Source organism: Chiloscyllium punctatum, chromosome 12 (genome assembly GCF_047496795.1).
Source record: "Chiloscyllium punctatum isolate Juve2018m chromosome 12, sChiPun1.3, whole genome shotgun sequence".
NCBI lineage: Eukaryota > Metazoa > Chordata > Chondrichthyes > Orectolobiformes > Hemiscylliidae > Chiloscyllium > Chiloscyllium punctatum.
In genome coordinates this window covers 53,455,220-53,472,544 of record NC_092750.1, presented here as the reverse complement: position 1 = coordinate 53,472,544, position 17,325 = coordinate 53,455,220, and the positions used below count along the sequence as shown (strand labels likewise).

General features: G+C 37.8%; 1 protein-coding gene across 15 annotated transcripts in view; it reads left to right on the top strand.

Annotated features, from left to right (window-relative positions):
• Positions 1 to 17,325, top strand: part of LOC140483855 (contactin-4-like) — a 2,466,301-nt gene that overhangs the window by 1,812,408 nt on the left and 636,568 nt on the right. For all 15 annotated transcript variants that reach the window (XM_072582595.1, XM_072582599.1, XM_072582606.1 and 12 more), the window contains one exon: positions 15,589 to 15,792. In XM_072582595.1, the coding sequence (XP_072438696.1) occupies positions 15,589 to 15,792 (204 nt within the window). The remainder of the gene's footprint in view (positions 1 to 15,588; positions 15,793 to 17,325) is intronic.

Sequence of the window (17,325 nt, the reverse complement as noted above, 5' to 3'; positions counted from 1 at the left end):
ATAAAAGCAAATTTGCAACAAAGCCATCAGAAATAAAGCCGGTCTTATTAATACTGATAACATTGTATTGTCATGGTTTAGTTCACTTTCATTGATTGTGTCAAACAAGGCAAATCTTTACTTCAGTGCAGACATCGAATGTTTCAATTTTAAAAAGAAAAGGTTCCTTAGTATTTGTATATTTGAACAGCCAGGTTTACCACTTCCATTCTGTGGCCCTGAAGCATGGCTGCTCCAACTGGTGAACCTCTAAGTATAAAAGTCATTACTCTGACCATATTTCAGGACTTCTGAGTACATAATCAAGGCTGATACTTTGAAGTATTACTGAAGGAATGCTGCAGTGTCAGAAAGCTCTGCCTTTTGACTCAGTTGTTAATAATGACAGCAAATGGTTCCTTGTTTAGTTTTTATTCAGCAGCTTGATTCAAAGAAGAATATGGGTCATTCTCTCGTAATTCATCTCAACACGCTGGTGATGTGCTACACTGCATATTTCAAGGTTTGCTGTTGCTGTCCATGTTCACTTTGAGAGAAAATGCATTCAGAGCAAGGAACCAGGATGTAAAACATGTGATTAACAGCTGTTGTGGAGATTAGCTTTTAGCATGTTTAGTGCAGGAGTTATAGATGTGCTTTTCTGTAATCATTATAGCTTAACATGTACAGGGAGTCTGTCTGCTGAGCAATTGCATGACATATCTTTAAATAAACAAAGTAAATGTTGACTTTACTCGTCCTGGTTTGAAGTTGGTAACTTTGTGTTCAACAAACATAACGAGATCGTGTAAATGTAGTTCTACCATTGGGCAAAGGTATTCATGTGTTACCATAAAACTGAACAAATTTAATACACAAACTGAGACTGTGTCCTCTCCCTCACTCTCTCCTCATTCACATTCACACTTTTAAAGAGACAGTCAAAACTATAACTGTTTTAATAATAAAGGAATATTTCTCCCATTTGCCAGATGTCTGAAAGGATTCGCACCAAATATTGCTCATCCTAACAACCAAATAAAATCTGAAAATAGAATAAGTCATTTAACTCTCCATTGTTTTAAATTACATTTAATATATTGCCAGAAAATAATTATTACGGCAGTTAAACAAAAAGTGCATGCATGTTAACGCATGTCAGCTAATTAAATATTATTAAAATCTTTGGCATTTTCTGAAGCAGGAGTCAAAGGTTCTGAGTCCAAAATATTCTCAAAATAGCTTTTCATCCCAAGTTACAAACCTAACTGCCACTTTCTGGTTCATGTTCTCTGTTAGTTTATTTTGCTGCAATATTTCTTTTATTTGCTGAGGGCGTGCAGAACTTGAGACATCTAGCATGTTAAATAGCATAATCATATTGATGGAGATTTATTACTCTGATTAATTATTGTTGGATTCAGTAGCTGCTGGCTTCCCTTGTGTACCCATTCAGACCACTCGCTGCTGAAACATGCCAAAGGCATTGATGGAGCTAATTTTGTTACATTCTTTCCTCAATATTTTCTCCTGAAACATTTTTTAACCTTTAAATAACATGCAGTCCATTTGGATTGTTCCCAGTTGGCAAATGACTTGGGGAATTAACAGTGTTTTTAATCATAAAATGTCAGTGTTCATTGCCATTATTCCATTAATTCTGACCAAACTTCAAGATTTACTGCAGGTTGAGATTCACACAAAAATCCTGAAACTTGAGTCTGCCATGCTCTGTTAGACCACATCCGTGCCAATACCCTCTGACAGACCCCAACCCCATCCAAGGGTCAGTGGTTATGTTAGAGGACCAAAGAATGCTGTGACTAGTCTTCTGTCCATGCCCAGGACTGAGGGTCTATTTAGCTTACTCTGGTAATTGATATAACTTGAGTGAGTCTTAACAAGAAGAGGTTCTTGTCTTAAACAAGATATAGTTTTGTGCATGACTGCAATCAGCTGCAAATTACATTAGTAAGATAAGCATTGCCACTCAGACTACGAGGAGACCTGTGTATATATCTGACTCCATGAGGTTCTAAGATAAGTTACATGATCCCACCCAAGCCTATGTGACATCATCAATTGGGTAAAGTCAAATGTAATCTCCAACATCAACCATTTCAGAGATTTCAGGTCATATAGCAGCTCCTCCAAACTTGTATTCACCCAAAAATGCTATTTCTACAATCTCAACCTCATCTGTCTCTGAATCTCTGACTTCATAGATATAGATAGTTTGAAGATTTAACAATTCTGCTGGAATGTTCTGTTTCAGACTGAAAAGATAGACAGGTGTTTGGCTTGAGGAATGTGGGCCGTGGTTCAGTTCTTGGTTCTGAATGGTCTGTAAAACCTCACTTCACAGGAGGATTTACTATCTCTTTGATCATCATTACTGAGGATGTTGTTCCTGCTGAACCACCTAGACAGTTCATTACTTTCTTTGGAAGCCTGATGTTCTCCTGAATTTTGAGTACATTTGAACTTTTCTATTCTGAAACAAGTAATTGCCTCATAACATCATCTGCCACGCCTTAAATCTTGTGACTTCCCCTCCTGGAAAACAACTGCTCCAGGATGACAAAGGTTTTCATTTTAGCAATGCCATGGATTCCTGACCCAGTCAGTTTCTGAATCTGTGTACTAGGTGGTTTCTTATTGACTTTGTTCTGAATGACTAAACTTTGCTCATCCTACTTCAGTGTTATTCTTATGGACTCAACTGCAACCCACATTCAATCTGTGTAAGCAAACCTTTATTCTCACTCTGATCTGTGTTGAATGGTGTAAACTTTTCAGGATGTGAATCTTCCTGATTTCTACTTCCAACGGAACTTGAGCAGTTTTCTCTAAAGTCAGACCTTCCTTGGACAGCAATGGATTGAACAAAGACTTATCAATTATTCTGGCTTTCTTGAATGCTGATTTTAAAGCTCCACTGTCTCAGTTTTGTTTCACCAAGAAGCAGTGATTGTTCATAACATTTTCCATGAATACTCCTTGGATGCTGAACTCCTCTGTTAAATATTGGTCTTTTGAGGATTTTATTTAGTCTCAGATTGATGTAGTTGTCCAAGCTTGTAAAATGTCTTCCAACCTTTCTGTGTCTTTTTACATTTTACCAGTGTACAATTTAATTAGTGTAGGTCCCATTCAATATAATTGTCTACTTATTTGTCTCTCCAATGATTTAGTCTTTACATTTGAAGCATTCTATGTCTTAAGAATGTTTTTCTCCAAAATATCCAACTTGTATTCTACTGGGCCTTTATCTGTTTGCAAATTTTGCAGACAATATCATTTTTCCTGCTATAGCTTGCCTTCTGTAGACAAAATGGAGGTTTCCTGTTGTACTGGCTGCAAAATTGATGATCCCCAGCTTTTCATGACCTAGTACATAAAGTACATCCTCCCATAACATTCCTAAATAAAGTCTTAACCCTGCCAGAACTACCATTTAAATTAAGTGATTGCAACCGATCGAAGTCATCCTTTGCAATAATGGTTATTCTGAGCAGATCATGTCTCACTGTATTTTGCACAAACTCTGTGAACCGATTGAACATCACTTCTGCTCCAGAATACTCACTTAATTATCTTTTACGCTGAGGAGCCTACATATGTCCTCTTTTCAATTTACTTTTCTACCCAGCAGATTTCATAACCTTCCCTTGGGTCCCTTCATCCAAGTAATTTATATGAATGGGGTCAAATGTTGATACACTATTGTCGATCCTCTGACACACTCTTACTTTATATTACCAGTCAGAAAAGCTTCATTATTCCCACTCTTTGTTTCCTATTAGCTAGCCAATCTTCTGTCCATGCCATTATGAGAGCTGCTACACCATGAGCTTTAAGTTTCTATAATAAACTTTGATGTGGCATGCCATTATATACCTTCTGGAAGTTTAAACAAGAGCAACAACTCTCTCATTAGCCATTTTGTTTAAGATCCTAGGATGTAGTTCATCAGGACTTGCAGAGTTGTCAGCTCATAGCTGTAATAGTCTACTCAGTACCACTTCCATTGATTATAATATTTTGAGTTCCTTCCTTTCTTCCATTTCCTGACTTGCAGCTATTTCTGTGATGTTACTTGACTCTACCATAGAGAAAAAAATGCCAAATAGCTCTTCAATTCATCAGTCTCCTTAATGTTCGTTTTTAATTGTGCGGGCTTACTTTATTTAAGACTACTTACTTTGAGGATTTCTTTTTGAAATATATTTTTTCTTGTACTATTATTTTCCCCTCCTTATTAAAGTTTTACTGCTTTCTGTATTTTATCCAAACTTCTAACTGCCATACATTTTAGTGTAATATCTGCTTTTTCATTAAGTATCCATCCTGTAAGAATTCCACTCAAGCCTGAATGAGTACATACATATGAATGAAGTATCTGCATTGTTCCAGATTGAGCTATTTGTGACAAATATCCTACTTCTGTCCCTTTGCCATTCATTCCTTTCAAATAAACTTGTGACCCCTGGTATCCTCTGCCTTTCTGCCACATCTGTATAAATTGAATGATTCTTGAAAGAGGCACAATAAAGTTGACAGGATCAAATTTTGTTCCATTTTCTAAATGTTTCCTGATACAGGTGGGTGGTGAAAGACCAAGTCACCCCTTTGAGTCTGCATCATTTCCTTGGTGTTAATGTATCTATCTTTGAGGACTTTTAGTAATTTCCATGGAATGCACATCTAATAGGCTTTACATTCTTCACCATCAACTTGCTAATCAATTATCATCATGGTAATTTCTACTCCACTGCTTATTTCCTTCAGTGAAATTCACAGCAATCTGAATTGCATAGTAACAGGCCTTTACGACGCTCCAAGGGTTTAGTCTCTATGGTCTGGGCTCACAACTTCAATTATTTGCAGCATGTATTGTACAACTCATCATCTTTTATTGCTGATTTCGAAACAACATCAGACAATGCATCGAGATAATGGTTCATCATTTCAATTTAGCCACATCAACTGCTTAAAAATTAATATGTTTGTCCAAGTTGTTGTAATGTTTATTTTTTGTGTGACTCATTTTTTACTTAGAGAGAAAGCCCAACTGAATCATAACGTCCTTCTTCAGGCAGAGCCCAACTGCAAGTAAATAGCATTGTCCTGTGGATTTTATTGCAACTATGTCAATGAACCTACACAATCTAAAAGTCGGGCCACATTTTAGCTCTTTCTCATTCCCACAGACTTCTCACAGTAGCTTACACTGGAGCATATACTAATTTAGGAAGCCAAAATAATGCAGGCCCCTCCACCGGATATAAGATATTCACTTGAAAAGACGAAACAGCAACTGAGTAGGGCAGTTTATCAATCAGTAAAATCTGTTCCGATGTGTAGCGGAACTGAAAATAAAACGTTAAATACATTCAAATTGTCAGGAAAGAAAATGAGCAGAACCTCAAAATATTTTTCATCATGTTCAAATTCAACAATTTTTACATGTCCACAGAACAAAAGGAAGTGATTCAGACATCAAGTCTATTTCAGCTCTCAAAGCAATTTTGGCTCGTCATATCCTGCCACAACACTCTTGACCATATCCAAATCATCCCTTTTGTAATGATACGATGCCTTTAAGAGAGGCGTTCTGTCCTGGTCCTCTTTCAGAAGGGTGTTGTCACAGTGGTGCTGAAATGCCTTCTTCAGACAGGCTGTTGGGAAACAGCTTTCTGTTTGTCTTGTGTGTGTTTTTTAAGTAAGACAAAGGAATCCTGAATAGGTGGGGTCAGGCTCCCATAGCCTGAAGGATTTTGGTTTTGCTTACATTTACATTGGTGGGTTTTGCTGGTTGCTGGAACTGAAAGCTTCAATTCTGTATTGCTAGTACGAAGTTTAGACAGAGAGGCTTCCTCTTAAAACCCAAAAGGGGCAGATACTTTATTTCTGTGTTTCTTTTCACTGGAGAGAGAGAGAGACAACATGTGAGAATTACAATTGTCTTGCTGAATTGCCTTTGCCAAGAGTATGTTTATGGGATGCTGCCTTTATTGGGACAGTTCATGATTATTGGTTAAATAGTACATTATCTTGTTAAGTATTTCAGTAAAGTTATGTCAATTTTTGGGGGTGGATTTAAACTGTTATAAGAATAAAGCTTAGTAGTGGACCAATCAATTGCATCTGGAACACTGCACCTTACACTTGTCTTTTAAGAAAATGTAAAAGTTAGGGTCTAGACTATCTCCACAGTAGATCTTTTTTGAGGGGTGGGGTTTGGTCTGGTCCATAACACATGTAGTCCATTGTTCACCTGAGTTTTGCCTGTCTCTCTTTAATGCCAATTTGCCAGGAACAGATCAATTCTCAACCCAGTTAAATCAATGCTTGCCTCAAAAATATTTTTGCGCCAAATAGTCCTTTGGCCTTTTCCACAGTTAATTTGAAATAAATTATCTTATGATTACTGTTTAGCAAACATGTTACTGGCACTTGATTCACTTGACTCATTCCTGAGAATCAGACTTGGCAATTCTTCTTCTCCAGTGGGCTTTCACTGGGCAAGTTCACTTGAACACACTTCAGAAATGTTTCTTCTCCTCCATTGTTTGCAGTATTATTATCCCAGTATATAATATGATGATTAAAACACCTCATTTTCACTTACTCCTGAACCCCACCCCCTGCAAATCAGATTCTCAATATTTTTTTCACTAGTCAGTTGGCCATAGAGTTCAACTCACATGGTTTAATATCTCTTTTTTGTTTTTTTTATTACCTCTGAACAAATGGATTTTTTCATTGACCCTTCTTAAAACATTTTGTTTCCTAACTCTGGAATGTATAGTCAAACAATACTGAAAGGCCTCCACTTTTATCTCCTGCTCTATCTTGGTATCCATGATAATTTGGTATCCAGTCTTGCCCTTATATGTGTCAAGTCTCTGTTATTGTGACATCATATTACCATGATCTGTCAATGCCTCCAACTCAATGACATTACTACACATCTTTTACGTGTTTACATGCATGTGCTATAGTCGAGAGTGTGGTGCTGGAAAAGCACAACAGGCCAGGCAGCGTCCAAGGAGCAGGAGAATCAGGATTTCCTGATGAAGGGCTTATGCCCAAAATGTCGATTTGCCTGCTCCTCAGATACTGCTTGACCTGCTGTGCTTTTCCAGCTCCGCACTCTTGCTTCTGATCTCCAGCATCTGCAGTTCTCACTTTCTCATACATGTTCTGCAGGACTGAATTTGATCCACTAATATCTGATTAATTCATACATTATTTGTAATTATATGGTAAAATTTATGAAATGTAATAAACTTTATTTTACCTATTTGGATTACTTCTATGTTTTGTGGTAATTAATAATGTGGCTGATCTACCTGGTCTAATGGTGGCCATGCCACCACTATTGATTGTTCACTTATGTCCTTTAGGAAAGGAAATCTGTCATTGTTTTCTGGTCTGGACCACAGGTGACTCCAAACTCATGTGATTCACTTTTTATCATGAGCCTTGGTAATTCTGGATGGACAATAAATGTTGGCATTGCCTATATCCCATGAAGAAATAAGAAGAAAGTTGTTTCGAAGCACTTACATTAATTGCTTGTCAGTGGATTTGCCTCATGAGCTTCCTTGTACGGTGCTGCCATGATCTATAAGAACAAATGATCAGACAAAATGGGGACAGAAGCAGGCCATTTAGCCCCTCGAGCCTTTTGTGGCATTCATTAAAATCATGGATGATCTGATTGTGACCTCAAACACACTTTCCTGCCTGCCCCACCACTCCCTTTGACTCTCTTAGAGATCAAAAACTCGCAAAATTCTTTTCTGGATATATTCAGTGTCCAAGGGATGGGACAAGCTAAGTTGCTCTTAAAGAGATCTGCCACAGTCTAATCGCATTGCTTCACTCATCACCAGACCTTGATACCAGCTCACCTCTTCACCTTGCTCTCTGAGATTACTCTGCTCCTGGCCTTCTTAAAATGAACATTTCATGATATTTCATCTTGAAATAATATTATGATGTGAATTATATTTTAACACAAACTTTGAGCTTTCATTTTGATTGCAGTGAATTGTAGAAGGATATAATTAATTTATGATTGCCTAACTTTCCTGACCTTATTTTATTGGAATAATCATCTTCTTTACTTACCCCTGGCATTTGTCTCCTCAGTGGGAATAGTTCCTTCAAAAATGCTTTTAAAATGTTCTGAAGAAAATGTGGCACATATTCCCTGATTTATATTTTGGATGAAATGACTACTGTTAGTTTGAAAGCAGGAATGGAAATTTTCCTGCATTTATTTATAACTCTTCTTCTTTCTCTTTGATGTTGCTTATCCTACATTACTTACCACTCTTCTACAAAGAAGTCTCCTGGAATGCCGAGCACAGCTTTTCATCACAGCTTCCATGCAACATGGGTCCTCTGCATGAGAACCTTCCTTTTAACACTAGAATTTCTTCCTATAGAGAATTTTGAGTGAAAAACATGAAACATACCTTATTTGATAGGGATTAAAAACTAATGAGTATTTCTTTTGAGGGTATCAGTTTTTTAAATTCAATAGCACACCATTTCTGTCCAAAGGCCTCTTCTGGAATACTGTGTCCAGTTCTGGTTTCCCAATTATAGGAGAGGCTTCAGAAGAGATTTACCAGGATGTTGCCAGGTATGAAGGTTTGAATTATAAGGAAAGGTTGGATAGGCTGGGACCTTTTTCACAGGAGCATAGGAGGCTGAGAGGTGCTCTGAAAGAAGTTTGTGAAATAACAAGAGGTACAGATACAGTTGATGGTAATTGCCTTTTCCCTAAGATGGATAATTTCAAGACTATGGGCACATTTTTTAGGTGAGAGGAGAGAGATATAAAAAAAAATGACAGACAATTTTTTTACAGAGGGTGGTTCGCCTGTGAAATGAACTTGCTGAGGAAGTGGTGAATGTGGATACAATTGCAACATGTAAAAGACATTTGGATGGCTACATGAATAGGAAAGATTTGGAGAGTTATGTGTTAGGAGCAGGCAGGTTTAGTTTGAGATTATGTTTGGCACAGACTGGTTGGATCGATGGGTCTGTTTCCGTGCTGTATGACTTTTTTAACCACGCTGTGTTTCTAAATTTTATATATTTTTTAAAAAGCTTTCATTCAACATGGGGGTTGCTAGCTGGACAAGCATTTTTATCTGTCCTTAATTGCCCTTGAAAATTACAGAATCTCAACATTACTACAGTGTAGGAGGAGGCCGTTTGGCCCATCTTGTTTGCAGTGGATTTTCAAATCAGTCTCATGACTTGGGGTCAGCATCATGCTCTAGGGTGGTTTCGTGGAGGTGAAAATAGACCAAAAATGGACTGTCACTATGAAAGAAATGGACTAACTAGAAAGTGTATGTGAGACAGGATGAAAAGTACACCTTCCTTTTAACACTAGAATTTCAGCACACCACTCATTAAACCCAGAGCTGCTGCTGCTAACAAAAGAGGAAGAAATAGCTTGGTCAGCTGTCTAAAAGGAAGACAGGCAAGGGTGGATGTACTACCTCATTCTGCCTCTTTCTCATAGAAACTAAGCAACTAAAATATAAGTGACTAATCACTGATGTAAGTCTCGCTGAACAGTTTGATGATTGCATTAACAAAAATGAACTAATAAAGTATGCTTACAATGGAAACATTTTTGAATGTTGGGTCATTGAAAGGCCATAGGAATAGCTGATCGGAAGGGATCATATTTTCCAGTGGCAGTGAATGGAGGGTAATATGGTTCCAAGTCGAGATGGAATGTGTAATTTGGATTTGAACTTGTAGGTGATGGTGTTTCAATGCATCTGCTGTCCTTATTCTCCTAGCTAATAGAAGTTGAGAGAGTGTGCTTTTGAAGGACCCTTCCTGAGTTGCAGCAGTGAATCTTGCATTTGATCCATGTCGCTACTATTATGTGTCAGTGCAGGACAGAGTGAATGTTTACACTGGTGGATTGAGTACTCATCAACTGAGTTTCTTTGGCCTGGATGGAAATTATCTTCTTGATTGTTGGTGACGCTGCACACAGCCTCAGGAATCGAAGAAAATTCCATCGCAGTTATGACTTTTGCCTAGGAAATGGCATGAACGCTTCGTGGAGTCAGTTGCTCACCTCAGGATTCCCAATCTCTGACCTGCTTGTATTGCCAGAGTATTCATTTGGCTAAACCAGCTCTGTTTCTGGTCAGTGGTACTCACAGGAGTTTGACTGAGGGGGACTTCAGCGATGCCATTTGTCGAGACTTTCAAGGAAAGACTGTTGATTTCTTTCTTGTTGAAAATGGTCAATTGCTCACATTTATGTGGCTTGAAGATTATTTGCCTCAAAATTATCAGCCTAAACCTGGATACTGTCCAGGTCTTGCAAATATTGCAATATCCTTTTTCATTGTATGAAGAGTTATGAATGAGACTGAAAACTTTGCAATCATCAGTGAACATCCACATTGTTGGTCTTCTGATGGAAATTCATTGATGAAGCAGCTGGAAGTTATTGTAGGAGTACCTAGGCGCACCTGTATCAACATCCTGAGATTGAAATAGTTGGCTTCCAACAGCCCCCTCCCCCCACCATGACCTTTTTTGATACCTACAACTCCAATCATTGGAGAATTTCCACTAAAAACACCACCCCCAACCCCTCCTAAGGATTTCAATTAACTTCAATGTTGTAGTCTCCTTCATGCCACTCTTGATAACATGCTGCCTTGGCATCAAGGGCAGTCACTCCCACCATGCCGCTTGACTTCAGTGTTTTTTTTTCCATAAATATACTGAAGCTTGGTTATCGGCTGTGTGATTTATTTTTATTTTTAATGTTGTTTAAGTTTAGATTTTTCAATGTTGAATTGGTGATATATGGTTTTTTTTCAGTGTGTCAGAAGAATTTAAAGATAAACTTGAAGGGATTTCTGCATCCATGATGATTTATTTTAAAACAGTTTGAGGGAGTAACTTACATAATTTTTTTTATTTGCAATTTGTGTGTCCAAGAGCCATAGAGATTCAAAAGCCATGAGAAAGATCCCTTTTTGAGGGTTTATGATGAAGCAAAGCAAACAGCTGTGCTTTCAGGTTTCTATGCAGAAAAGTCTGGAATCTGTTGTCTTAAGCTTTGGGGAACAAACATAGCTTGAAAATCAAGGTTGTCACTTCAGTTACACGTACCCATTTATGTAACTGTTCACCAATGCTAAAGAACCTCTCTGGCATTGAAAATGAGTTTTATACACATAAAATATCAATGTTTCAGATCTTACTGGAAATCAAAAAATATATAATATACTCATTTTCACCTTTCCAATTTGTTTGGATTAACAGGGAGAGAAAAACTATGGGTTGCATGTTTACCAAAAATTGGTGAAATGTCAATTTCAGGGAGTTCCATGGAGAATTTGACTCCATGTGCTCTTGTGAGTAATCTCTTTCAATTCTTAGATGCCCACCTCATTATGTATGTACAAAATCTCTGCCTTGCTATTTTGTGATTATAAGTGGTGTAAATATTTAACATTGCTGGGTCCATCTGAGAGTTCCATTGTAGCACCATATTTAAATCCCAGCTGAGCACCAGGACAATCACTGCCAGCCATTAATAGCTCTTCATGATACATATAGTGGGAGGAAAATAAAAATGATGAGTTTTTGAGGGCACATAGCTGCTATTTTGTTGTGAACAAATCAATGGATCCTTGGAAGCAGCTAACTACAAAATAAAATGTTGGAACAGTACTTACTTTGACATCCATTGGGTTAGGGTAGACAACTATCCCTTCAAACTACAAATTCCACTCCAGCAGATGTCACAGTTCTGTAATCTCATCCTGGGAGATCCTCTCTGTGCTGCACTGATCTGGAAGAAACAGCTTCGAGGTGATAGAGTCTCTGCCTCTGGTACTACCTCTAAATCCTGAGGGGAATTCCAGCTGCCACTACTGCCCATCAAGGCAGTTTGGCAACCACTGGAAGTTGCTGTCGCTGCTGAGCTTATTGGCACATTTGTTCCTCCTAAATTTCTCTGCACTTTGCACTGTGAGCACAGCCACAATAACTCCTGATATATCTGAATCCATTGTTCACAGTTCTAATGAATCTATGTAGGGAATATCACAGACCAGCTCTTGAGAGTTTCAGCACATAAGATGGTTTAACTTCATCTTTGATATGGTAAGGCATGGAGTACTCTGACAGGAATGTTCATGAGGGAAGTTTGAGACAGTAGACTTTATTCCAATTTATACTGTACCAATCATGTCACAGAAGTACAGTAGGAGATTGTAAGTGCATTAGGATTACTGAAATCTGTACCCTCACATACCCCTTCCCATCAATGAGGGAAGGGAGCATTGCATATAACAGCATGTGGCAAATGTCTTAAGAGTTCAAGGTATGAAGAAAGCAGCTCCTCCCCCTTTAACAGTCTATGAGACTTTAGATTTTGTTGTTGAATTGTGGTCCATAGGTGAGGCATTTCAGTGGCAATTAAAGCTTCACCGAGATGACTACAATCAATTTGTAATGTCTAATAGCATGGACAAATTTGCTTCTGACCAATATTTGTATCCTGCACAGCTGGTGACTGCATACGTTTCACATGCAGGGTGTTATGATGATTGATGCCTTTAACGTACTGTGTTAGTGCCTGATTAATGAAATTCCTCTTGAAGGGCTTGACATCACTCACAAGTCCCTCGGGGAAAACAAATACAGGCTCCCCACGTTTTGGGTGTGGTGGCAGCCATTTTCCATTTCAGTGCATATTTGTAATTAAAATGGGGTTAGAAAGCTCAAGTTTTGCAGAACGAGCCATCGGCTCAGACAGTAATCTAGGCTGCTTTTTTCCCTGTTATGGTCCCTGTTGATCCCATCAATTCTGAGCTTCCATGTATTCTCATCCAATGCTTTCATCTAATTCTTGATCTCCCCTGAGCTCGGAGCCTGCAGATTACACATGCAAATATTATGATGGCACACCCCCATTGAAGATAGGGTGATCATAACCATCACTGACACTCAGCCTCTTGTAGTATCCCGTGTTCTCCAATACACTATCATCTCCCACCATTGTACATCGAGTTATCCCCTCTACATCCAATCTCACCAATTGACTAGTCCAACTTGCTTACCATTATGTACCTGTAACAGCATGGGTTTGATTCCTGCACCAGCTGCATGGCTACCATGAAGGACTCTCCTTCTCAGTCCCTCAGGTTGTCACCACTGGTTATCTCTCTCTAATGAGAGAGCAGTGCCCTGGTCAGGTAAGACTATGATGACTTTACCTTACCCAATTCACTCCAAATGACCCACTTTCTGTGCTCTGAGATCTTGTGCTGACTTGGATGAACAATTGCAGGACACCCTCATTGAGGATTTTTCTTCCTGGACTTGACTAAAGACTATTCCCCTTCGGCTTTGTACATGAGCATTTGATTGAAGCATATTTAGTATGTGTTCCTGCATTAGCTTCTGGCAATGCTATGTAGGTATGAGATTGATTTAGCATGGTTCATACAACATTCAGTCCTATTGACTAATCATTCCTGATAACCATAAAAAAACTGCTTGGCTTTGTGCGTGCACTAAAAACCAAGCAAGACAGAAGTACTGCAAACCTCTCAGTTCATTCTGAGGCAGCAAAGTGCAAATGGCAAGGCATGGCAAAGATGCTTTGAACATCGAAGTCAGCAAAAATATGTGTAAGCACCAAGAGAATGAATGAGATGGGTGTCTATTCCTGTCTGCAAAGCAATTGAGCAGAAATCTTGTAATGAATGGTGCTGCAAAACTTCAAAGAGCAGCATTGAAATGAAGAAATCTGTTCTAAGAGATTTGCCGTGATGATCTGGTTATGCTGGTTCATGCCTCATGGAAAACTCTGTGGATGAAATTTCCTGGCATATGGAGCTTGCCCTGAAGTGTTGGGGAATGCTGGATAAGTTTGATGACTAGAAGAGTAACCAGGACTTGTCATATACCGGCCATGACTTTCATGGCAGAAATGGCCAATGTTCAGTTTTTCTCCATTACCAATGTTTCTCCTTATTGTGGCTTAGAGTTTCACCTATCTTCAAGAAGTTTTCCTTCTCAGTTTTAATTTTATCTGTGGTAAACCGGAGAATGAACCTTATTTTAGTTGTCTGTGGCTACTGTGACTCTTCTTTGATTAGTCCCCAATTGTTAGTTATCCTTTCTGGATTATTTTATTGAGTGATGTATTAAATTTTGCTGATGACATAAGCTCTTTAGGAAAGTAAGTTGTGAGGAGGACACAAAAATACAATATAGACAGATCAATTCAGTGGACAAGAGCTTGATAGATGGTGTACAGAATGGGAAAATATTTATTTGTTTTGCTTGGAGGAATGGCATAAGAGAACATTTTTCGAATGATAGAAACTCTTAAATGTTGTGGTTCAGAGGAATTTAGATCACCTTATGCACAAAACACAGATGCATGCAGGTAGAACAAACAATTTGGGAGGGTAATAGAATGCTTATCTTTATTGCAAAGGCTTCAGAATACAAGGCTAATTGAAGTAGGCTTTGATGAGACCCATACTTGGAATGTTCCTCTTAAATCAGGTATGCTAAACCTTACTGGAAAGAATCCTTGGAGAGAGGGCTATCATCTGAGGCAGGCATGTGCATAATATCCTCTATCTTTTGCATTTTAGGAGAATGAGGTCTTGTTTTATTCAAGTGCTTAAGATGCAGAGAAGGTTCAGGAGGGTTCTTGTGAAGAGGCTACTTTTATGGATGTAGACTCTAGAACAAGAGGACCTGGTTTCATCATAGGAGACAGACATTTGGAACTGAGTTATGCTGATGTTTCTTCATTTGGAGAGTTATAAATCTTTGGAATTCTCTATTCTGGAGATCTATTCAGTTATTGAGAATGTGCAAAGTCAAGAGTGGTAGACTGTTAATGATCTGAATAAAGGTTAGAGTAAGCTCAAGGAGCTTTCAGCTTATTTCCAATGCTTCATCTTCTCAAAAATACTAAAAATATTGACATGATAATTTATGCATTTAATTCTCAGTTGGTAGTTCTTTAGCATGTCATGGAATTAGTGGAAAGCTGCACAGTTGGAGATGCTATTTCTTGAATGAGACACTAAATTAATACCCCAACTCCACACTCAGATAGAAGTAAAAAATTCCATATCACTATTTTGAAGAAGAATAAAAAAAGTTAACTTCTGCATCTTGGTCATTACTATATCCTTCAACATCACCACAACAGATTATCTGGTCAATCTGACAGTATGATTTCTGGGAGTTTGCTGTGTGTAAATTGGCTGCTATGTTTCAAACAATTATTGCAATTCACCCATTCTTTCTTGTTTGCAAAGCACTTAAGAGCATTTGCCTGTTGCATAAATTCAAGTCTTTCTTTGTTTCACTAAAAAACAAAAGTACAGATGCAGTTTAGAGAACACTATTTGCTTTTTGATTAAGTATCTTAAAAATAATGCTGCCTTTTACTCTTTAACGATGCATTATGGTTTATTTTTTGAAAGATTCAACCTGACACATGAAGTGAGGATGTTAATGCTGTGAACTATTTATCACCTGTTCTTTTTTCAGAACTAAAATACACTTGGATATTTAATCAGTTTCCAACCTTCGTCGAACAAGATAATCGTCGCTTTGTTTCTCAAAGAACTGGAAACTTATACATCTCAAAAGTGGAGGTATCAGATGTTGGTTCCTACATCTGTGAGATAGAGAATACAGTAACTAATAAGAGAGTTCTGAGTCCACTTACCCCTCTGGTACTACGTAGTGATGGTAAGCATCTTCTCTCTTCATATCAATGATGGCTATAACCACCTGTTTGGGCAACCCTGAGTGTAAGAAATTTGACAGAGGTCCATAATGAAGACCATTTGTATGTCTGCACATAGGTTGCTCAAGCAGCTTTAAATACAATGGACTGCTTTGTACACATTTGCAGCTAAATGTATATTTGTGACGGTGACTTTTAACAGTGATAACAAATTATTAACAGAAACAGTGGGCATATAATTTTACCCCTCTATTGGAACAGATTTTGCAATGAAAATTCTTTGTCCCCTTTCCTACATTTCCTGTTGTTTCCTACCAATCGCCATCCCATATCCCTCATTATAAAAAAGGAAAATGAATAATGGATGGCAGTGTACCTCAGGTGACCTGCATGTAACTAGTTCCTGTGTGCTGCAGTTAACACGACCATTGGGGATGCAAACATAAATTGTTTAATCATTATCATATAATTTAAATATTAATTTCTTGTTCAGAATGAGCAGAGACCAGTATAAAAGAACAAGATGATCAAAATGTGTCCATAATATAATTTATTCATGATTACTGAAAAATTATGACTGCTGTGAGCCATCCAGCAAAAATTCATTCAGTGAAAGAAACTACTCAGGCATGAAAGGATTATTACTGGTGATGCATTAATGTAGTCTGTGTGTAGTGCATAGCTTTTAATTTCTTCAATTCATGAGTGTTTGGGCTTTAACCAGACAATTGGTGCTCAGTTTTAATCCACGTTGTTAAATATTTCACCCGTGAACAAACAACCCTTGAAAAACTTGACACTGATGGATTTAAAAAATACTTTCATTCATTATAGTTCTTGTATAAGTGTATCTTTTTCTTTTTTTTAAGAGAGTACTGGAGAAAGCTATACCTTTCATTATAAATGAAAAATAGCACAACCTCAAATGAAGTTGAGTACTAAGAACCTTTAAAAATCCTTGACAAAACTGAATATTGTAGCTAAATTTGTCTGAAAATTTAATTATGGACGTTTAGAGTGTGGTATCAGTAAATGTTGTGCCAAAGTGTTTCTCATGCGAAAAAGATTAGAAGAGCAGTAATAATGTTAAGAAATATACAAATATATGAAATTTGTATCCAAATTTGACTTATGGAATTATGGTATAATGGCTTTTTTTTTACACATTTTGCATAATGGCTTTTCATTATGGTTAGTTTTCTGCTTGTCAAAATTTCAATGAAAAGTCATTGGCATTTAAATCTGCATGTTTGTAAACACATGTTTTGCAAAACTGGCAAGACTGAATTCGTGCCCAATATCCAGTTGCTCAAAGAAGGTTGAGATGGGCTATCCTCTTGAATTGGCGCTGCCATTTGTTGTTGGTGCCCCAATAATAGTATGTGGAAGAGTATTCCAGGATTTTCAAACCAGGATTTCCAAGAATGGAAAATAAAAATGGAAAGGGCTGAGGTAATCAGTAGGTCTGACAGCATCAGTGGAGAGAGAAACAGTATTAATGTTTTGAGTTAAATATGACACTTCTTCAAAACTGT